General features: G+C 36.9%; 1 protein-coding gene across 9 annotated transcripts in view; it reads left to right on the top strand.

The window, feature by feature from the left end:
• The window catches only part of AGTPBP1 (ATP/GTP binding carboxypeptidase 1), a 70959-nt gene extending 52433 nt beyond the window's left edge, over nt 1-18526 (top strand). For 8 of the 9 annotated variants that reach the window (XM_077790049.1, XM_021534422.3, XM_077790048.1 and 5 more), the window contains 2 exons: nt 3787-3947; nt 17812-18526. In XM_077790049.1, the coding sequence (XP_077646175.1) occupies nt 3787-3947; nt 17812-17986 (336 nt within the window). In that variant the 3' untranslated portion in view covers nt 17987-18526. Of the gene's footprint in view, nt 1-2200; nt 2343-3786; nt 3948-17811 lie in introns of those variants that run through there. The other variant, XR_002465735.2, reaches the window with a different exon arrangement.
• Nucleotides 18527-23243: the final 4717 nt, after the last annotated feature.

Raw genomic sequence — 23243 nt, 5'->3', positions numbered from 1 at the left:
AAGATGAAAGAGAAGAAAAGGCTTAAGCTCAGGGTATTTTGGAGGCTTTTGTTGTGTTGTTTGGTTTATTTTGTGGAATGAGTAGGGCCAGTAAGTCTGTCAAGAAACTTACTGTATAAATTAGATTACATATGTCATAATATGTTATTTCAAAACAGAGAGAAGTTGAACTACAGAAATTCCCTTCCCTCCTACTTCCCACCCTAAGGGACATGAGAGTTCAGATCTGAGCGATGGAAACATAAAAGTCTGAAGCACTTCACTAGTCTTATGGTTTGGCATCCTTGATGAATTTTGTTCAAAGCATGGAGAGGATTACTTAACAATTTGGTTCTTTTTGGAAGAAAAACGAGTCTTTGCCAAAGTGGAACATAATTTTTCTTTTTGTTCTAATTTATTTTATTTGGACAATGATGAATCTAGACTATTACCCGCCATAAAGCTGTTGAGCTGAAGGTAGCTAGTCTTACCTCTATTTAGGATCTCTGATGACTGAGTTGTCTCTAGAAGCAAATTTTTTGAGCTGGTCACGTGGAATCTTTGTAGTCTCTTGACAGTAAGTGCTGTAAATGTAGGTCAGTCATCTGTGATTCAGGATATGGAAAACAGACTTTCAGGTGAAAGGATTCTCCAGGATCTACTATGGAGCATAATTAAGATGCCAGACAAAAGAACAATGTCTTCAATGATTCATGCCGCCTAAAACAGAAATCAATGTCTTTGCTGATTGAAGATTAATACATTTGGAAGTATTGCTTGATTTTTAAGTTAATTGAAAAGATTTTGTTACCTGCCAATCTTACGATGCACATAAAGAGAAGACTTCAGGAAATAAAGATTTGGTTAACAAATTTCTCAGTAACCATGATTTTTCAGTCTCTAGGATTCGAGTTCTCAGAAATGAGTATGTCTTTGTGACCTCTGCTGAATAAGAAATCAGAAGATATGCATGGTATTTTACTGACCAGTTGATTTCTCTGAATCTTTATATGGCTATTTTCCTTTTATTAAGTATGTATTACAGGAATATTCATCTCCACTTGAGGTCATAGCCTGCTGTGCCTTTGTTTTTGTATCTTTGCTTTCAAGTGGCAAATTTAATCACTGAGATATTCTATTGATATGAAGATACCTTCATGACATGCTTAGTAAGGAAGACTTCAGCTCTTCACCTCAAATTTACTGTCTAAAAGAAAGATAGTTGTATAAGATGTAGAGAAAAATAAATTTAGTTTAAAAAAAGAAGCTACATTGAGGTGGCTTGAGCTTAAATGCAATGCCTGTGGCATGTAAGTAACTTTAATAGGCCTCAGTTAAAGGTACTAGAACAACAGTTGAAGATCATTAGAAGATAAAGAAAAGGAGTGAAATCAAGGCTTCGGTGAAAATGAGTTTGACCTCAGGTCCCTTAGTAAGGGCAACTGATGATGGTAATGATGACTTCCTGAACCAGACTTCAGATCTTGTTTCATGGCAATGAAGAGGTTTGGCTGATGGAAGAATCAATTAAGAAATTTGGTATTTGGCATTTGTATGATACTACATTCTCCCTTATGATTAACAGAAAGAAGGAAATCAAGATTTGGCATGAGGCTTTTACCACAGTTATGTATACCCTTCAGTGTAGTAAGTTCAAAATTTATCATTCAGGTGTTTCCCAGTTACCCACCTCCAGTCTGCTTCATTTAGGTTTCTCTTTAGTTACATCCTCATTCTGCTGTGCTAAAAATAGCAGCCACAGAACATGCGCACGCTATTTATCTTTATAACAATTGTCTTTGCACTTTCCTTCATGCTGTACTCTTGTTCTTTTTCAACTTAGAAACACTCTGTTAGACATATATTGCCTATAAGGAACCTGCCAACTAACGATAAATTCTTCAGCAACAAATGCAGATGATAACTGGAAAAGTTTCTGAACCGTCAAGTTGTGCACATTAGTAAGCTGTGTAACAGTGAGATTACTGTTACCTTTCTCCTTCCTCTTCTACATACTTTGTTGCCTCTTGACCTTAATGTTATTTTAATCTCTTTGGGGCAGGGACTGTGTCTTCCTGTGATTAGCATAGTGGAGCCCCAGGTATGATTGGGGTCTTCGAAAGTTAATGATGTGCAAACAAATACAAAACAAAGCCAAACAAATTGGCCTCTGTTCGATAAGGTACTACACTGAGTGAGGAGAACTGATTTCTGTTCCCAGCGGGGTCAGTGACATGCTGTGAGACACTGTGCAAATCGCTTCAACCCTCTCTGCCTCCATTTCTCCATCAGTACAGTGAGGATAATTCTTCCTTTATTAATAAGTGCTTTGAAACCTACAGCACAAAAGCATTATAAAAGAGGTAAGTAGTATTACTATTAAGAATAATACTCAAATATTCAACTCTTGTTCACTGCTAACAGGTTTCAGTACCATTTGGCCGGAGGATGGCACTGTTCAGAATCATGGATATAGATTTGTCTTTCTTGTTACCAAAAAGCACCTTGCTTATGAGTACTACTAAGGCAAAAAAGAACTCAGAAGAAAATCAAACATTTCTTCTATAAAATATGTTCAAAAGAGCACATGGAGAATGTGTTGGTGTGGGCTGTACCATTTCTAGAGCAACATACTTACTTTTAAACCTTGCATTTCAAAATGCAGTGTCAGTGTGGCAACATGTACAAAGCTTGTGTGCTTTTCCCTAGGTTTGGTAAAAAAATTCCCACTTCATTCTTTGTTGCTTCTTGTGTAGTTGATGACTTACCTGACCACCAATTCCTGGCTCTTCTGTTTCCATGTTTGTTTTGTCAAAGCTTCTTTTTAACTAATCTGTATGTTAAGGGGTTGAGAAGATCCAAGCTAAAGTCCTTTAAAATTCTCCAGAGATACAGAAATTGCATAAAGAGAAATTGAGTGAAGCTGTGCCACTGAATTTGCTAGAATATATACAGTTAGTACTAGCTAATTATGTAACCATTGAGGCTCAGTCTAGGTTATGGTCTTTTTATAAAGTAGTTGAGTCAGAGGTTATATCCCTTTATATATTGCCCTTATGGCTAAATTAAAAATATAGAATTATCTGATGGGAGGATTTATCAGATATGTAAACTTGGAGAGTATTACATAAGTTCTACATTCTAAATAGTCTTTGCAGAGGAAAATGCCTGGCTATGTAGCTCAAGTTAGAAAAGAGCTATAGCTTTTGAGAATTTGTTTGTTGGTTTTAATTACTAAATACATGAATAAATGTTTTCAGAATTAACACATGTAGCCTCTAACTTATAGGTGGGGAAGAGACATCTGTCTCATGGAGGTAGTCTTACTTATGTGTCAAAACATAGTAATAAATTTGATCACAGCTATGATATTCTCTCCTTTTTAAAATTCTATTTGATGGAATTTATACTGAGGAATCTAATATTTTAAATTCTTGGTTTAAAATAATTTACATTTATGAACCTAGACATAATCCCTGTCTCTCTTCCAATACTACTGGGAAAAGATTTGTTAATATTGGGGTGCTAGAAGTGTAGGCTAGGAAGCTCCAAAAACAACTGGAAGTTTCTGTTCAGCCTTGAAGGAATCATGTAGGTATTCCCGAGTCTTCTCTGATACTCTAAGTGTTTGTTCTACAAATCTGATTTTAAATCTGATTTTTTTGTTTATTCTACAAATCTGTCTTTAAAGCAAGAGAATGTATTAAATAAAGTAAGAAAATATTAACCTAAAGAGCTATTTTGCAGTATATGTGGGTCCATCTGCCTGTACCTATTCTGTATTTTTAAATCTTATTTTCAAAATAGGGATTGCAGATAGGTACAAGAGAACTGGAGGAGATGGGAGCAAAGTTCTGTGCTGGCTTGCTACGTTTAAAAAGAATGTCCTCACCTTTGGAATACAACCTGCCTTCCAGTGTGTTGGATATTGAAAATGAGCTGATTGAGTCAAGCTGTAAAGTGACAAGGTAGTACACTTTTATTATATTCACTTTTTCTTTTGGGGGAAAAAAATTGCCATTTCTCAAGTGATGTAAAGATTCTTTCAAAAATGTTCTTCCACTCATCAAAAATAATGTTGATGTGTTGTGATGTTACTGTAAAAATAATCTGAATATATTGGAGACCTATTGTGTTAATTCAGCTGCTTCAAAATTTGAAAGAAACCAACACAGACAGTTAAACTATATGTCACATATGCTGCTGGAATAAACAGTAGCAATTTTAATGTCATTGGAGAATTATTACAGGCCATAAAATTCAGTATTAGGTCTTAGTTCTCAATTGTCTCTTTCAAAGTGGGTTTTTTTTTTGGTTTTGGTTTTTTTTGGGGGGTTTTGGGTTTTTTTTTGGTTTTTTTTTTTTTTTTTTTTTTTACTTGCTGTGGTATTAAAATTTTGTTTAAACAGACTTAAAGTATGTGAGGTAAAGCAGTATGTGAGGTAAACTGTAAGTATTTTTTCCTAACTTTCTTTTTCTTATTTCTCCTCTGGTGGAGATATATAATAGTACTTGAAGAATTTTAAATATATGAAATAGTTTAGGTCACAAAAGAAATTTATATGCTCAGTAGCCAGGCCACTAAGTTGCCGGTTCTTAAAGCTGTAGATAGGCTTGCAAATGTATGCATATTTTGCATTTTGCCATTCATGTAATTCATCACTGAAGCATCCACATGTACGTGGTAAATATGGATGGACAGCAAATAAGTGATTTTGAATATACAAACATATTTTTCTGAAGATATGGTTGACAGACTAATAAAGCTGAGTTCCAGACTTGAAAAAAAACAAACAAACAAATCATTGTAAAGATGTAAGATTTACATGGTATAATATTACTACTAATGTTGTCTGTAGCTTCAGTTTACCTAAGGCAATGGAATGGAAATTTGGGGAAAAAATTGAATTTGGTGCTGCTTTTGGACAGCTGAAACAAGGAAGTACTTGACAGTAAGACTTACATTGGATGTAAGCTTAATAAGCAATTTGTCTTTAGACCATGGAAACCTAGCAGAGCTATGGGAGGCCATCTATAACACCCTATGACAGGAAAATATTTATTTTCCTCACCAGTGTTCTAGAATGTCAAGTATTGAGAGAAACTGGAGCTTGCTCATGCTTACCATTTACAGATAATGAAAAGCGAAGCATAAGCTAGAAGATGATAAAAACAATAGTACTAGCAGTAGGAGGATGTGGGAGGATGTCTTAGGAAAGTGGTTAAAAGTGTATGAATAGTAGTGGTGATTTGCTGGCTCCAGTGATGGTTGCTGGCTCCAGTATCATTTGCTCACTAGTTGAACATTAGATGTTTGTAATGACTAAAATTTTACTTCCAGAATAAGTTTCATGCTTGGTTAAAGCTGAGTTAGTGATTACTGGAAAAGATAGTGTCAGAAAGTGGATTTGAGGTAATCACACTTCTGTAAGTGTGTAAGTAGTAAAAGAAATTTTAGGGGAAATATGGGCCCACTGGTGAATGGGGCAGGAGCCCTGGTGACACAGGAATTGTAAAAGGCTGAGGTACTGGCTGCCTTCTTCATCTTCGTGTTTACTAGAAAGATCAGATCTTTGTGTGCTAAGGACCCAGACACTGGAGGACTGGAGTAAGGAAGGCCAGCCCACGGTGGGAGAGGAATGGGCTGGAGAATACTTCAGCAAGCTAGTCTTACCTAGGTCCAGAGGTCCTGATAAGATGCACCCATATGTACCAAGGGAGCTCAGTGATGTCACTGTGAGGCCACTCAATAATTTTTTAAGGATCATAGTGATTGGGACAGGTGCTTTCGAAGGAAATGAGATGTCCTGCCTGTCTTCAGGAAGAACAAGGAGGATCCAAGGAATTACAGGCTGGTCAGTCTCACTGTGATCCCTGATAAGGTGATCAAACAACTAATCCTGGAAAGTATTTGCAGCTATTTGAATAGGGGTTGTTCAACAACCTCTCCTCAGCACTGGCAAGGCCTGCACACCTGCAGGACTGTGTTGTGCAGTGCAAGAGTGTCATGCACCTACCAGAGAGAGTCCAGTGAGGAGCTCCTGAATGTTGAAGGGACTGATGTTCCTCCCACAGGAGGTAATGCTGGAAGAGGAGGCTCAAAAGGCCTACATTATCAATGGATACAAATACCTGAAGGGAGGCTGTAAAGAAGGTAGAGCCAGGCTCTCTCCAGTGGCTAAGAGCATAAACTATAGAGGAAATTGCATTAACCATTTTATACATAGAAGGGTGCCCTAGGTTTGGCCAGAACAATTTTAATTTTTTACCATAAAGAGAAAGAGGCCTGACCAGACCCTACCTTTATTTGATACCATCTCATCACTTGTCAGGGACTGGAGTAAGAGATTGCCTCATTTCTGGTCAGGTTGGGGGGAGAAAAACTGTGGCAGGTGAAGAGTCTGGTATTGTTGCACTTTCTATGTAAATTTTTCCATTGTGTTTTACCTTTTGTTATTAATGTTGTTGCTTCCTTTCTTCTCTCATTGCTGCTTCCAGTAAATTGTTGTTATCTCATCTTGCAATTTTTACCTTTGCTCCAACTCCATGCCCAGAGAGGGGAAGGAGAAGGGGGTGGAGCAAGCTTTCGTTGTGAGGATGCTCAAACAGTGGAAGAAGCTTTCCATGGAGGATATAGAGTCTTATCCCAGGGGATATTTGAAAGCTGTCTTGATGTGATCCTCAGCAAACTACTGTAGGTGGCCCACTAGAGCAGGGATGTTGAACAAAATGAACTCCTGAGGTTTCTTCCAAGCTCAGCCATTCTTTGAAAAGGGGGAAAAATCTTCAAGTCTTTTCTCAAAACTGAATGCTGGTGTTTTGGGCACTTCAAATTTGAGTGCTAGTGTAGGTAATTAGAATATAGGGTTCTAAAAATCACAGAATAGTTACATTTGTCTCTCTCAGAACTTAAGCAGCCATGATCCTGTTCCCTTGGCATTTCTGTCACATATGCCATCCTGGTTCCATCCAGACTGAGTTTAATTTTTGCAGTAGCTAGGAAGGATATCTCTATGCTACTTAACATCATTGTCAGGCACGGGGGAAGGGACTGTCTTCATGGAATAAGGGGTTCCTTACAGTGGAGAACACACGGCAGACAGAGCAGTCTGGTATTCTGGTGTTCTTTTCTTATATCTTTTGTTATTAATATTGTTGCTGTCATTTCTTATCCCATTGCTGTTCCCAGTAAATTGTTCTGATCTCAATCTTTTTGTGATCTCTGCCTTTTGGCCCTCCAGCTGGCAGGGAGGGGAAGCGGCACGTGGTTTTGCAGGAGTACTGAACTGGAGAATACTGTTCTTAGACCACAACATACACTTTAATAATTTTTTTAAATAGTAATTCTTCCATAAATACAGGCTGGCTGTTTAGTAGTTTTACTTGACAGCTATTGTGGGTGGCCCGTAAATGATAGCCTTTGAGCCAGCACACATTTTTTTTGAGTTCCTCTGTGCCTACACTTATTTATTATACTTTTTTTTCATTTGCAGCTACAATTATATGTTAATAAGACTATTATAGTTTTCCCATTTGTGTTATATCATATCATATCATTGTCAGTTTTATTAGAACTAAAGCTTCAGCAATATGTCTCTTTGAAATATTAAGCTTCAGTTACAGCATTTTGAATCAAGATGTGGTTGTGAGCAATTAATCCATGAGAGTGGCATTGCAAAACAGCCCCAGATTCCCATGTAACTTTATAATACTGGCTGTCTCAGGGATCTCAGTTTTCTATTGTGTCTTGGGTTTAAGTTAGCATCCTAGTTCACAGATAGCTGGTGGCTATTATTTGAAAAAAAGTTCTGCGCTGGATTTCTGTTTGTTAATGTTACTTATGGTGGATTTTTCATATGATAGCTTCTATTGAATTAAGGAATGTCATATCATACACAAGTCACCCCCCCCTTAGTATCTGCTAGGAAGCTAAAGACACATAAAAAACACTTTAGTATCACAATGGGATAAAAAAGGGTGAGCAGAAAGCATGTTTGCTTTCTGTTTGATAGCAAACTTCAGTAACGCTAGATGAGAAGAGAAGGAAATGGAAACACATAGCTTGTTTTAAAGTTATGAAATACAGCAAATTGTGGTATATTAATAGATGCACATAGTTTGAACTTCCTTTACCAGCTAAAATACTTAATTAAGCCAGCTATCTCTAAAAAATTATTATATATGAAAGCTAATTGCATGTGAAGTACAACCATGCTGGGGGCAGAGGAAAACTGCCTCTGACTTGGTTTACATTTCGTTGCTGGGAAATGAGTGGCACAAGGGACTGTTTTAACCTGGATTTTCAGAAAGCAGTGATAAAAGACTTGGTCCTGCATTATGTTGTTGGCTACATATGAGCACAGGTGAAATGTAACATTAGGCTTATAATAAGCTTACTCTTAGTGAGACTCTATGTGGAAATATTTATAATCCTGATTTGTGAAGAAAGTAACTAAGTAATCTGGAAATTAAAAACAAACCCAGCAGGCTCAGTTCCATGCAAAAGACTAGATCATGAAAATCACAAAAACAATTGTACTGTAAGATGAAATTTTAAATTGGAGAAAGATGATTAAATAACTTAATTCACTGTATTAAAATTGAATTTATACCTGGATTTTTTTTTTTTTTAATGGTTTCCCCTAACACGACTTTTGGGTGTTACACAGCTACAGATGGTGAAAGGTGATAGCCAAGTGCTCCTGCAGTAAAGAAATTGGGAGAGTGGGGAAAAAAAATCAGATTCTGTGTATGTAAGAGTTAATATTTTTAATCTGTAAGGAATATTGACCTAAGAAATCTTGAAGTTTATTGGAGGAATCTGTTAACATCTGCTTAATTTTTAAGTCCTGATGGCTTTATTTCTTAAAGTCATTAAATGTAAATCTGAGAACACTGAAACATAAAACAGAAAAATACACAGCATGAAGTGAGAAAATAGGTACTTGGCTCTCAGTGTTCACTTAGCAATACTGTATAATTATGTGAGAATCTGTGATGGAAAAACTGAATGTGTGAATTCAAATGAATTCATTTAAAATATGTTATTAAGACTGAAATGTGTTGTGTATTTGTACCTGGATTTCTGAGCAATCTGATGTCCCTGCCCACAGCAGGGGGGTTGGGACTAGATGATTGTTAAGGTCCATTCCAACCCAAGACATTCTATGATTCTATGATAAATAAGAAACTACAATTTTGTTCGTAGAACCTCCAATATTAGCAATAGAAGTGTCATATATTGTTTAAGTTGCACATTATCTTCTTTTATTCTTTGCCAAAAGGGATCACTATTGGCATAGTTGAAGTTAAGAGGTGGCTCATTCTTTTGTAGCCAGAGGCTCAGAAGCAGACTTTTTATGTATATCTTAGGCCATATTTTAAAAAAATCTTTTCAGCCAAAATTTATTTAAGTGTATGTATTATTCACTTGAGTGGTAGAAATATACAAAGAACCTCTGTCAAGCAAAATTTAAAAAGCTTTTTCTCAATTCCTCTTCAGAGAAAGTCATGGGTCAGAATATAGTCACACACCTTGTTTTATATGCCCAAACTTCAGGTCTCACTTTTCTATTACAACAAAAGAAATGCTTATATTTTCTTTATACTCACATGATTTGCTGTTTTTTACTTGCCATTAGAGACAAATGAGAAGCTACCTACAGAAAAAGCAGGTAAAAAGTTCATCAATAGGAAGTATAAACCAGAATATTTTTACACAGTAGCATTCCTGTAGGGTTAGAGTAGAGCAATTATTAAGATTGTGGTTATTTCCTTTATTTTTGGATATTCCTGGTATTATTTTTTGCCAAATCACAGTTTAATGCTTCCAAGACTAAGCAGGCAAGTTTAAACACAGAAGCACTGATTTCATTTTTTTGCAAATGATTTTGAGGGTTTCTCAAATTCTTTTTGGTTTTCCGGGTTATAATTGTAATGACCAAGTGCATGTTAATATTTTAGAATATGCTGCCAGTATTTCAGTACACATAGGCTGAGTTTGCATGAGTTCATTTTGAACCATGTCTGAAACAAGAAAAATAAAGCAATAAGTAGATTTTCTTCCCTCTGGCAGTGAACTTTAACCTTTTATGTGATGAATAAAACAATTTTTCTTTAATTATTTCCAACCCATTTGACAGTGTTTTCATCCCAGTTCCAAATTGAAAATTTAATAGACTAAATGTAATATCGGTCTTGTATTGGGAATTATAGTTCTGCTGACAGGTTTGATAGGGTCTATATGCAGTGAAACAAAAACATATGACCACATTCATTACTGCTACAACTTACTAGACTTATCCTCTGCTCAAAAACTTGACCACTTTTTGGAAATTCTAGTTCATTTCAATGATTCTTTTGAGGCTCATTGGTGTGTTCTAGAACATGGTTTGGTTGTGTTTGTTAATTTGATTTAATTATAGTGGAGAAGCAGATTAAGCTTTGGGACCCAGCACGTCCAGAAAATGTAGAAAAAGCAGACAGCCAAAAGGAGCTGTGGGAAGGGAAAAACTTGATGAAAAATCCATTTCCTGCTTTTAATTTTACACTTGAGAAAAAACATCAGACTGGTGAGGCAAGAAGTGAGGCGTATATGCAGTGGGAGTGTGTACAAAGTGTACAGAGTCTTACAAGGGATTTCTGTCTAGGCTGCCAGATAGAAACTGGTACTGTTTTATTTCCCTCCCTCTTAATAACTCTTAAACTTTGCCCAGACATTCATATATTCCTAATATTCTTTGCCTGGGACTAAAGGATTTTTTCTTCTTACTTTCCTGCATTGTTGAAGCTTTGCTTGGCCTTTCTTCTAGTACTTTAGGAGTACAGCTTTGTTAAAAAGAAGGTATCTTATACTGCAGCTTTTGTCCAGTCTGTCCCATGCCAAATATTGGAAGAAAAAGCTATTAAAAATCAGATTCAGAATTCCAATTTTGGGTCTGGTAGCAGCACCAGGCCCCTGCTCTGGCCTCAGTGAAAGTGATTGCTTTTAACTCTGCGTAGACTGTAGTATTCAGAGTACTGTTCATCTTCTCTAGGGCAAAATAAGGAAACTAGTAATCAAGGAAAAAAGCCATGAACAAACAAAAAAAAACCATAAGTGTGATGAACTGCTTATATGTTCTTCACTCCGTTCTTTAAGTTTTCTTCTACTCTTGATGTTATGATCCAAATAATACTATGGGCCACAGTAAATGATTGATGAATCCCAGCTGATTTGATTCAGTTTTGATAAAATGTGTTTCAGGGTGAGAACACATAGAACGTGTTGATGTAACTTGTGATTAAGCTCTGGAGTAAAATTTTGTAACTCTAAATGTGAAATTTAGAAAAAAATAATTAAAGAGGATTTGAATGACTTTGAAAAGAATTGGATACATTCCATTGAGCCATGGAAATTCCCTTGAGAAAATATCCTTATTACTTCCAAAAACTACATAGGTTAAGAGCAACTAAACTGGACAGCACTTGTAGTTGCATGTGTGATGTTCCTTCCTGCAGCAGGATTGCTAATCTCCAGAAAAATTGTAGACACTAAAAAGAAATTAGAAGGGAAAGTATGGAGAAACAATTCCTTTGTGATACTTTGTAACTGCCTTTCTCATCTAAGATTCTTTTTTCTGCCTCCAATGACAAAGCGGTTTTAAGAGAAATCATTAGTAATTCAGAATTCTCTCCTTTCTTTCCCAGCTGCAACTCTCCATACTTTGACAGGGAATATTTCTTAATTTTTCATTATGAAGTTGTAAAATGCATACACATCCCCTGGGGTGTTAAAAAACTGCTGAGTTTCATGGGGTTCAAATTGGTAATGGTTACATCTACCTTGTGGATTAATTTTTCTATAATTGTGTCTTGTGGATAATTAAAAATCCCAAGTATATATTTTATGGGACAATTAAAATATTATTTTGAAAAAAATATGCCATATTTATGAAAATGTTTATTACATTTTAATATGTTTGGAGCATTAACATAAATGAAAAACACATAGTAAATTACTATCAGTTTAAAAAATAATAGTCATAGCATGGCTTGGATGGGAAGGGACATTAAAGATCATCTAGTTCCAACCTTCCCTGGCATGGACAAGGATGCAACCCACTAGATTAGGCTTCTCACAGCCCCATCCAACCTGGCCTTGAACACTTCCAGGGATGGGGCATCCACAAGTTCTTTGGTCACCCTGTTCCAGTGCCGAACCACCCTCACAATAAATAATTTCTTTCTTGTATCTCATCTAAATGTCTTCTCTTTTAGTTTAATAGCATTACTTTTTGTAATATCCCTTTCTGCCTCTGTAGAAAGTCATCCTTCCTCTGTCTTTTAAGTCCTGTTTAGGTAGTGGAAAACCACAATGAGGTATCTTTGGAGCCTTCTCAAGACTGAATAATTCTAGCTCTCAGCCTATCTTCATAGGAGAAATGCTCCAGCCCTCTGAGCAGTTTAGTGGCCTCCTCAAAACTCACTCCAATAGGTCTATATAATTCTTGTGCTGGGGACCTCAGAGCTGGATGCAGCACTCCAGTTGGGATCTCACCAGAATAGGGCAGAGGGGCAGAATCCTCTCCCTCACATTGCTGACCATGCTGCTTTGGATGCAGGTCAGGTCATAGCTGGCTTTCTGGGCTGCAAGCTCCCACTAGTGACTCATGTCCAGCTTTTCATCCACAGAGCTCTGCAGGGGTGCTCTCAATGACTTATTTTCCCAGTCTGTGCTTATATTGCCTTGATCCAGTTACAGAGCCTTGCACTTGAACTTTTTGGACTTCATGTGGTTCTCTTGGGTCCAGTTCTTAAGCTTATTTGTTTGGATGGCATCCTGTCCTTCTGTTTGTCAGCTGCACTGCTCACCTTTGTGGCATCTGCAAACTTGCTGCAGGAGCACTTGACTGTCAGTGTCATTGAGGAATGTCTTAAAGTGCCCTGATCCCAAAACAGAGCCTTAAGGAGCCCCACTTGTCACCAGCCTCCATGTGAACATGGGGCCTTTGACCAAAACTCTCTGGCTGCATCCATCTGGGCAATCCTTGCCTATCAAACACTCCACTCATCAAAACCATGTCACTCCAATTTGGAGATAAGCATGTCATGTGGGACATTGAAGACCTTACAGAAGTCTAGGTTGATGACATAAGCTGATCTTCCCATGTTGACTGTTGTAGTCATCCCATCATAGAAGGCCATCAGATGGGTAAAGCATGATTTGCTCATAGTCTCGAGGTACGGAGAGAACACTGTGTTCCTGTTCCCTTCAACATCTTTCCAAGGGACATGAAAATCCTTTTGATATTTCAGTCTCATAGTTGCAGCCTCATTCAACCCTATATGAAAGAGTAGGAGTTGTTGATAATCCTCTGGTTTTACCAGTCCTAGTAACCTCTTTGTGACATGATGAATGTGGCCCTCATAGACAGCAAATCTTGCTAGAGAGGCTGCAGGGTAAATAGCTGCTTCCATGTGTCTCAGTGAAGATTCTCCAGTAATTATCATGCTTCATGCACTTTTGGTGGCACTCATATGAATGGTTGATTGTACCAGTTTCGTAGCATTCTCCTTTTCTTGTTCTTGACTACTTATTGTGGAGTTTCCTGCCCCGAGTCTCATAGTGTCAGATATGTTATGTAGAGGCAATTTGGTAGCAGGGGTAGACTCTTTCTTTTGCTCCAAGCAGAGATGAGAATCCAGTCTCCCTTGCCTTACAAATCAATCAGGCCTATCTCAGGGTTGGATGCTAATGTACCTTCTGTTCCCAAGGTCTTAAAGCAGCAACTCTTTGCCTGTGTCAGTGCATAATCCCATACCTCAGTCACCTGCTTGGATTCCCAGATTGTATGCTGCCTGATGAGCTTCTCACACAACATGGCAACCTGCACAAAAGGCAGGTTATCTATCTGGGCACACTTGCACCCACGACACCTACCTCTGCCTTCAGGGCCTGGGGGGACTTTCAGATTATGGAGTTTCCTGCAGCTGAGGGTCCAGCTGCTTCTTTTAGTCTTCAGCAACTCTGTTTGCGTCCAGACAAATACCCAAGGTGGCCATGGTCTCTCTTGGTTTTAGTCTGACAGCTGTGATGTGTTGATGCCATTTTTGTTACAGAAGAAGACTGCTTCCTCTTCCTCCCAAGTAGAATTAAGTGGCCTTTTCTGTGTGCCCTTCCTGGAGAACTGCTGCACCATGTCTTGACCATGGCACCACACCCTGGTCAGTCGCACTCTCTGTGGCCATTTAAATCTGCTGGCAATAATCACACCATGTCAGCCTTACTCAGGAGAGGTGATGATTCCTGGTGGGTCTCTCAGCTCTTACTCATGTTTCTCTGACTGTGGAGTCCCTGCCCAGCTTGTTCTAGTGCTCAGCTCCCAGAACCTGCTGTGGCTGCTGCTGCTGTTGCTGCTGTTGCTGTTGTGTGTGCCTGGCTGACCTTAATAATGAAAGTATATTTTAATTAATAATTAAAATACATTTTAGAAAACTATTCTTCAAGTTCTTCATAAACTTGAAGACCATAGTATTATATCAAGTGTATTAATCAGACATTTAGGAATTCATCTTTTTACCCATAAAATGTTAGGTAAGATATGCAGAACTTCAGAATTTCATATAATATTCTCTTTCAACAGCCATGGCTTCAAAGAAAATACACAGATCATGGCATCCTTTACATTACAATACTGTAGGTGTGGGATAAACAACCTCTGCTAACCTGAGAAAAATAATAGTTTCCTTTTAAAAGAAAAAGCAGGAGGTGTAGGAGTAGAGGAAGAAGGATTATTGAGCAAGTAAATTAGAAAAAGCCCAAGGGAAAAGTTAGGAAATTAAAACCCATAGAATCAGCATGACAGTAGCTAAAAATATATCGCTACAAGATCCACTGAGGGTGGGGAGCAGCAGGGAGGCAAATAAAGAATTTGATTAAACAGTAAGACATTTTTTCAGGCATTTGATTTCTATATTTCTTGTGATCCAGCCTCAGTAAAACAGTGGAATAATAACTACACTTCTCAGATTCATGCTAACCTTTGGAACAGAGATTACTGAAAAGTTAAATTTTCAAGGCTAACATTTGCTGCATCAAAAGACAACATCTCATCGGAAAGCAAATATATGAGTAATATGTGACACAGTTTGGATAGTTTTATGAGGAATGAAAACTTAGGAAAGGAAAAGTGGAAAAAATAGCCTTAGTAAATATTATAGTATTATTTGAGTAATACATAATTTGGAAGTCATGGTGTGTTGCTCTGGATTGTAGTAGAAAGCAAAGACTACCAGGCAGCAGATTTCAGAGACAGTCTTAATTTTTAAAGGTTTATGTAGCTTTTTAAGTAAGATCTGTTCTGTAAGATCTTTGATCTATTCTAATGATACTTCTCTTGAGTAGAGAAAATAACATATACTGTTGATTTTTGCTTTATTAAATGTGAACTATATCCCTCAATTCTGGATGTACATGTGCCAGAGCAAATGTCTAAAATGTGTTAGAGCAAACAGGTTGGCTTTTTATGGCTGTTCACACTGCCTGAATTTTCAGAAGTTAGGGGCATTCCTACATGTTTACACATACATGAGTAGGTAAAATAAATGTATACAACTATAAAAAAAGTATATTGAATAAGTATACTTGTGTGTTTTTCGAGACGATATAACACAGGACATATTATATGTAATGACAAGACACTTTGAAGAGCTGAACTATGTGGTTTCCTTGTGTGTCCAGTTCTGTGTTTTTTTCCATAAGGTATGCTTTGTTGGTTGCTTTCTCCTAACGGGATAGACTATGTTTGTTTAGTATCCAAATGACATTAACTAAAAAAAGTGTACAGAATTTTTCAGAGCTTTACTATAAGTAAGATGATATTTTAGAAGTGATTAATGCTTGAAACATCCCATTGTCACTGGTTGAATATTTCTCCTTGACATAGCTCATAGTAGTTTTCTGTCCGTGTTCAGAAATATTACATAATATTAGGTCAACATTCAGATTTAATGGCTCCATTTTCTGTGAATTACAGTCTATTCTGTGTGGATTCAACTTGTGTGGAAGTGTGTATTCCTGGCATACAAAAATTAATTAATCAGTACCTGTGTTAAGTGATTAGAAGCACAAACTGAAAAAAATCTGTAGATTTGTCAGAACAGAATACATCTGGTAAAGTCCCTTTCATTTGTTTCTTTAAATAAATAAAACATTTAAACTTTTTATTTTCCCGACTTCTTTCCTTAAAGGAATTGTTAGTAGGTGGTGACTTGCTAGGGCAGAAAGCATCACAGGATGAAAGAACAAAAAATTTGTATTCCTTTGATGGTTCTCCCACAGGTGCTTCATGCAAAACATGTATCCTTATTGTATGCTGGGTTTCCCACATGTGAAATGAAAGAGGCTTCTTAGCAAAGATCACGGATATCTTCTTCACTCTTTGTCTCTCCTAAATGAAAACCATTTTGTTTTTAACACCCAGTTCATTAACCAGTAGTGGGCTATTGCCCTAATTATAGCTTAAATAACTTTAAAAGTATTTTGTTTTGTGGAGCTCCTTCTGTTTCACATAGCTAATAGAGTATAGGCTTGTTTAGTGAACCATGATAGAGATAGTTTTGATTGTAAATATTTTTTCCCCCTAAGCTAGGGAACAGTTTTTCTCCCAGTATTTGAATTGACTGTCAACAGTACAAAATGTTACGGTATGGCTTGTCATTGAGGTTACAGGTAGAGGAAGAATACTGTGAAATTTATTTATATTGAATAGAGATAGTGTTTCAGATTTCAAGTGGTGCAGCTGAGCTCCTAAAAGGTCTTTAGAAAGAAGCAGTGATTAGTCCTTTTAATTATAAAGCCACAGCCAAGCTAGGTTTTGTGTATCTTCAGAGAAAATAAATTAAAATTAATATGCAAGTATTTCTACAAGTTCTTGATGATGTTTCTCAATAAGGACATTTTCACTGTTTTTTATGAGTTCTGTATTATTTGATTATTAGGTAAAATGCATTACAAAACCTTTTTCAGGCTTAAAATGAATGTAAAAATACTAACTAAATATTTAGGAGTACTTAGTGCTTTTAAGCAGATAGCTTTTTTAATGTCCCGAGTAAAACTGGGTCTGGAAAACACTTTTCTGCCTCCTCCGTCATCCCTTCCTCTATTTTAGGGAGGTGAGAGTATCAGAAAGTTGTATTTTAATCTTTTTCCAGTTAACACTAAAGGTGTTAATCCTCTTATTCTTCAGTGCTATTAGATAAGGGCATAGATCATTTTGTGGGCAGACCATCAGTTCATTAAGTGCATTGCCTCAGAGTTGCAGTGCTTGACAAATTTTAAAGGATACAAATGTGTGAGAATCTGATGGGAGTTAAGTAATTAGTGTGGGAAATTAATTGCAGGTGTAACCATGACCCCTCCATTCTGTCATCTCTGATATGCGTAAATTAATTGGTTACAGTGATTTTCAGTAAAGTGTGTGTTTCAATAAAATACAGTGGTTTGTTTATACCCTAAAGCAATGACTGTGTCCTGAGTTAGTCAGATTCTTCTTCAGACATTTCTGATACTGCAGTATTTACATTAAGTTCTTATGGGCCATTAGTGTAGCGGATTTGTCATGGCACATTTGGATAATGAGTTGTATATGACTAACTAATTAGTTAAAGGCATTACAAGCATGGGTTTGTCTCTCAGTTGTTTTACACGCAGCCCCATTTCAGATAATCTGCCCCTTTGCTGAGGTAATTTTTGGATTACTGTATGTCAGGAAAAGGACAGGGCACATGGTGTGAGTATGTTAATCCAAATGATACTTTTAATATGATTCATAGAGCTTCTTGTTTGTTTAGCCCCACTACGTATGTTTTGGATGAAGATGAGCCTCGCTTCCTTGAAGAAGTTGATTACAGCGCAGAGAGTAATGATGAAGATGTTGAATTAGCTGATAATGCAGGTGATTATGAGGCAACTAATCAAGATGATGGACTTTCAGACCCAGATTCAACAAGGGTACTCCTTTCTTGAACCAGCTTTGCTGCCAGTAACAGAAAATAAAGTATCCTGGATTTCCAATCACATACTTGCTGTTTTCTACAAAGGGGATAAGCTTCAGTTAACACAAATAACTGGGGCCTGCATAGCTCAAGGACAGTAAATATTTCTGATAAATTTGCATTTGTTTTATTTAAAGAGTTCTGTGTATTCTTTAAGCCCTAAATAGATAAATTTATTTACCAGTTCATTTTATTCTAAATAGTACTGCATGGCATTTTGTGTCCTTAAACCCTAACTTCAGAGAAATGGGTAATAATTTTTAGTGTCTCAGAGAAAAGAAAATAATTTTTTGTGGTACAGTTCTTTGAGTTGCATCCTGAAAAATACATATGTACAGATTTTCTAAATTAATTTGTGTATGTCTGTGTATATGTGCATGTGTATACTGAGGTGAAGAGGTTATTTTTCGACATTATTTCAATGATACTTGATTGTGTTTAAAAAAATGTAGTGCCTGCTCTGAAACAATTCAATAATTACTAAATTAAAAATAAGAACATGATGTATGAATTTTTGCACTTGTTTCTTGCTTCTTATGATCATGTGGTTTTGCCACAGTATTAAGTGAAAATTCTTACTCATATCTGTTCAGAGTTCAGGAATTTTACACAGTGACCAATGCAGCCTGTGTTTAGAAGAAGTAGACTCTTGTATAAATATAAAACTCACACATAAGATAGGCATGATTTAATTTGAAGAAATTTTCTTGTTAGATGTACTTGTCTACAGGAAGAGGTCAGGTATGTACACTCTATGTATATTCAGCTACACAGCTGCTCTGTTTTTCTTCTTGAATATGCCCATAGTTTAAAAATGTTCACTTTACCGGAGGCACATTAACTATATACCAAATTCAACTGCTTTAAGGGGGATAGTGCATTTCAGTTTAAACCTTTTTTGCCTGATTGCAACTTAGTGCTAACTCTGCTCTGATAAGGAGATTGGACTGTAACTTCCTGAGGTCTCTTCCAGGCTGAATAATTATTCTGTGTTTCTGTATTCTTCATGTTTTAAGTCAAGGTCTCAGGTATGGGATTTATGCTTCATCTTCTCCTACCATCTTCTAATTCTTATTGCCTCTTCCCTCTGCTTAAAATAAGATCTAACAGAGAAAATAAGAGAATTGTAGTCCGTGGTTTACAAAATTGACATGTTTTGCAATGAAAAATACTTATCAAAAATTATTTTTACTTGATGTGACCCAGTTGTGGCATTCATTTTCTTCTGCATGTGCAAGGGCTTTAAGAACATGAAGAATAACATTTCTAAGTTATACCAGGTTTTGAACTTATGAGGATTTTCTGTATGTTTGTTGTTCCAAATAAAACTGTATTTCAGAGGGGAAGGGTAGCTTCATTAAGGGGATTAAAAAAGAATAAAATTTATGAGAATTAACTGTATCAGTGTTTTTCAGCCAGGAGTTGGATTTGCACCAGGAGCTTTCAAATTCAGTATTTTCAAATACAGTACTTTCAAATTCAGCATTGTTTGGTAATGCCTGTCCATACTAAACTGGTTCTGAAACTGGGAAAGGGGTTTTGATCCCATGTTATATGCAACTGTATTTTTGTTTATAGGCTTAAATTTATATTAATAAACATGCGAAGAGAGGTAGGGATGGAAAATATGGAAAAGTTGGAAACATTAGAGTCTTGTTCCTTTATAAGTTTTTCTCTATAGTGAAAATTATCTTTCCTTGTGTTCTGTGAACTACATTCTGTAAATAAGAAAACTGATTTATTGCTCTGTTAAAGAGGAGCCCTCTGCATTGAAAGTAGAGGAATTTGGGAACCTGTCAAATAGAAGAATTAACCTTACCACAGAATTTGAATTATTTTTCTGTCCAATGATAGCAGTTCAGAATGCCCATATTGCCCTGTCAGTCTTACACTATTTATCTGCATAAATAGATGTTCATCCTTAAGGGCTCCTACTTCAGTGGGAGTAGTTTTCATAAATAAAACTATTCATAAACACTTTCATTTAAATTTCAGAGAATGCAGGATGCCACATGTTTGTTAACTATATTGTGCATGTCTTCTTAGGTTTCATTTGAATTTGTATTAATCTTGGAACACTATTTTTGTACTACTGGCAAGACTAGAAATATACTTCATCCATTTAGAAAGAATTGTGGCTTAGGAGTACAAAATTGTCTTTTTCTCCTGAGTATGTATGTATATTTGTTCTTCTCATGACTCCTACAGCTTTTAATCTGTGCAAAAATAGAGTTATCAGCTATATAATGTCTCAGAATAACATGTTTATACATTAGATTGTAATGGAGTTAAGCATTAGATGTCATTTAGGTGTTAGATGTCATGTTGGCAGCTGTTGGTCTGAGCTTCTGCCATTGGAATTCTAATGCAAGAGATGAAACTTTGTCCCTATCTTACATGTTGAAAATGCAAAGGTTGTTACCTCAAACATTTTCCAGTACTTGCCCTTTGAAATGTAAAGTCTCCATTTGTGCTCACAGGGATTCCAGTTCAGGGGAAGAACTGCTGCAGTGAGAATTGCTCCATACTGTTTATCTCTCTCCAGTACCTGCTGCCATTGTTGCAGAGGTGTTGGCAGACAGATGCTGGTGCCCCCATTTATGTGTTTTGGTGAGAAGTCTGGTGTTTAGCCGAAAAAGGAACAGCTAACACTTGAGCACACATTCCACTCTGTTACTGTGGCATTTGCCCTGAAGAAATGGGCAGAATGATAGCAAAGAATGGCAGCATCTTGGACTGTCACAAATCAGTCACAGAGCATGGTCTGTCCCAGACAATTGACTGTCTTTTTTCTATGCATTGGCATTTCAATGTGGCTTTGGTTTTAAATGATGGTGTTTGCTATAAGCATGACTGGTTCTGTATAGGCAAAGATGATCCCTAGATCTTCCTCCAGTAATAACAACAAATAAGATTATAAAAAATAATTACATCTGTATTGTTTACTGTCTTGCTTCTAAGTAATTGCTGGACAATGAATTACTCTATTCCCTTTCCAGAAATAATTCAAGTTGCATCACAAATTTTGTACTGTGTCTTCACTGGTGACATCCCCTTGGGTAATGTAACTTAAAGCAATTTGTGCCAAAATCTTGCATGGCCATTTTGCAAGGTTGGTGTCTTTATCAGCCTGAGTTACCAGGGAGTTTGATTTGAATCTCAAATAAGACTGCAGAAGCAGTAAACACTCTTCACAAAATGCAAAAATACAAGGTTTCCAATAATTTCTGTTGTAATGCTGTGATAGATATAATTGTTGCAGTGTTAGTGTGCATGCCCCAAATACCAATACTTACTAATAAAAATGCATAATAAAGGATTAATTGTAAGCTTTTGCTTCCCTATTATTTGTTAGTGACAATTAAGGATTCCTCATCCTAGCATTTGCACCAATGTTCTTACCTGTAAGGACAGCCGTGTGCATAGTGTTTTAAAAATCATATTTTCTTTTCTGTGAAATTAAACTCAGTGTGCTACAGGCTTCAAGTAGAATTTGCATACTAATTGATTGAATTATAACTATCTGAAAATTTTTGAGATTCAGCAGTATTTGTAAAAGTTAAGAAGACTGGATGAACCACAGTGAAGATTCTTGCAGAACTCACAGAAGAGCCTTCTGGTGAGACTCTTTCCCCCCCACACAGTTAACAGGATGAATCGGATCTAGGAAAGGAACAAGATTATTTGTCAATAAGTCATCCCTTTACAATTGAACTCAGACTGCAGTTGAGTTATTTTTAGCATATATGTTTTTGTAGCAGCAATTTTAAGATTTCAGCAATTTTTTGAGGGAAAGCTCAAGATAAAATGAGATAATCTAGTTTTATGCAGCTGTCTGAAAAGAGAAGTGACTACTAGAAATCATCAATGTAACTTTTGTAAATACATTTGCAGTTTATTTAACTATAGCTGTCATGTTTCTTTAAGTTGAACAGCTTCACAAGCTTTGTTGTCCAAATTATTTTAAGGATCTACATTTTAAAAGTACATTTTAAAAGTACATTTTAAAAGTACATTTTAAAAGTACATTGTGCTTGTGTACACTTTTACACCTGTTCTGTTTAATCCATGTCTGCTCTAGGTTACTTTCCTCTTCTGAAGCGTCCAGTCTAGTCAAGTAAGTCCTTTAGCTTAAGTGATGAGCCAGTGATGTCATCCTCTTCTTTTGAATCTGACCTCACTGTTGACAAAAGCTTTTTCTTATGAATCCCATCAGTCAGCATTGCTTGAAAATTCTGCTATTATCACATGTACACCTGTGTTCCAGAATGATAGGAGGCTCCCCAGATCATCTGTTTTAAGTACAGTAGCTCATTTGTCATTATGTCAGGTACTTGTTCCTTTTGTCCAAAGACAAAATGCTTAGAACATAAGTATTTTGGAAGAATAATTTTTCAGACCTATGAGTGAATTCAGAGACATATTAACTCTAAAAATTCCTTCATGCTAAGCACCTGACCCCAAAATCTAATAGAGAAATGGATCAAATCTGATGTAATCATGCATAGGGCCTCCTGGTCAGCTAATTCTATAAGGAAGACAAGTCATTCCTTCTCATTCAGCTTCCTGTGTGAGGAGAAAATGCTGTCTGTCACAGCAGAGGAAGAGGTCTTCATCTTGACATCGTTCACCTCGCTCTGTCTGCCTCACAAACTAGAGATTGGTGGACACATTCTCTTTTGCCTTTCAGCTGTGCTCTATGGTAGAGTGAGAGGGACAGAAAGATAAATTACAACTACTGATTGTTAAGGGTCACATTGACTAGTGCTTAGATCCATGCTCCTCCATGATTTGTCCAGCAGGGCAAGGTGGCTATGGGGTGAAGTCCCCTGTCAATGAAAGAAAATGTAATAAGATAAACACAGAACCTTTTGGTTTGTGGATGTGAACAGTGAAGGCAAATGGGTCCTGAGTAATAACTTGGCCACCTGTGAAACTCCTTTCCCACAATCTTTGGATAAGCTCCCACCATGCCGTAGCAAGAGGCCCTGATGGGATACTGCTTGCTGACCTGGGGCCTGGCTGCTGGCACAGCTGTGGGAACATCCCCACAGTGGTATGAAAGGTAATGCTGGAGGTGTGAGCAGGGGTGTCAAGATGGGATCATTCACCAATCAAGGATTCAAGAAAGAAAACACCAGCATCGAAATCTTAGGGAAAACCAGGGAGCAGCTGGATAGGAGCCACTGGCTGAGCCATTGGCACTGGTATGTGCCAGCGGGTGGGAG

This window comes from Lonchura striata, chromosome Z (assembly GCF_046129695.1).
Source record: "Lonchura striata isolate bLonStr1 chromosome Z, bLonStr1.mat, whole genome shotgun sequence".
NCBI lineage: Eukaryota > Metazoa > Chordata > Aves > Passeriformes > Estrildidae > Lonchura > Lonchura striata.
This window is presented reverse-complemented; position numbering and strand designations above follow the sequence as displayed.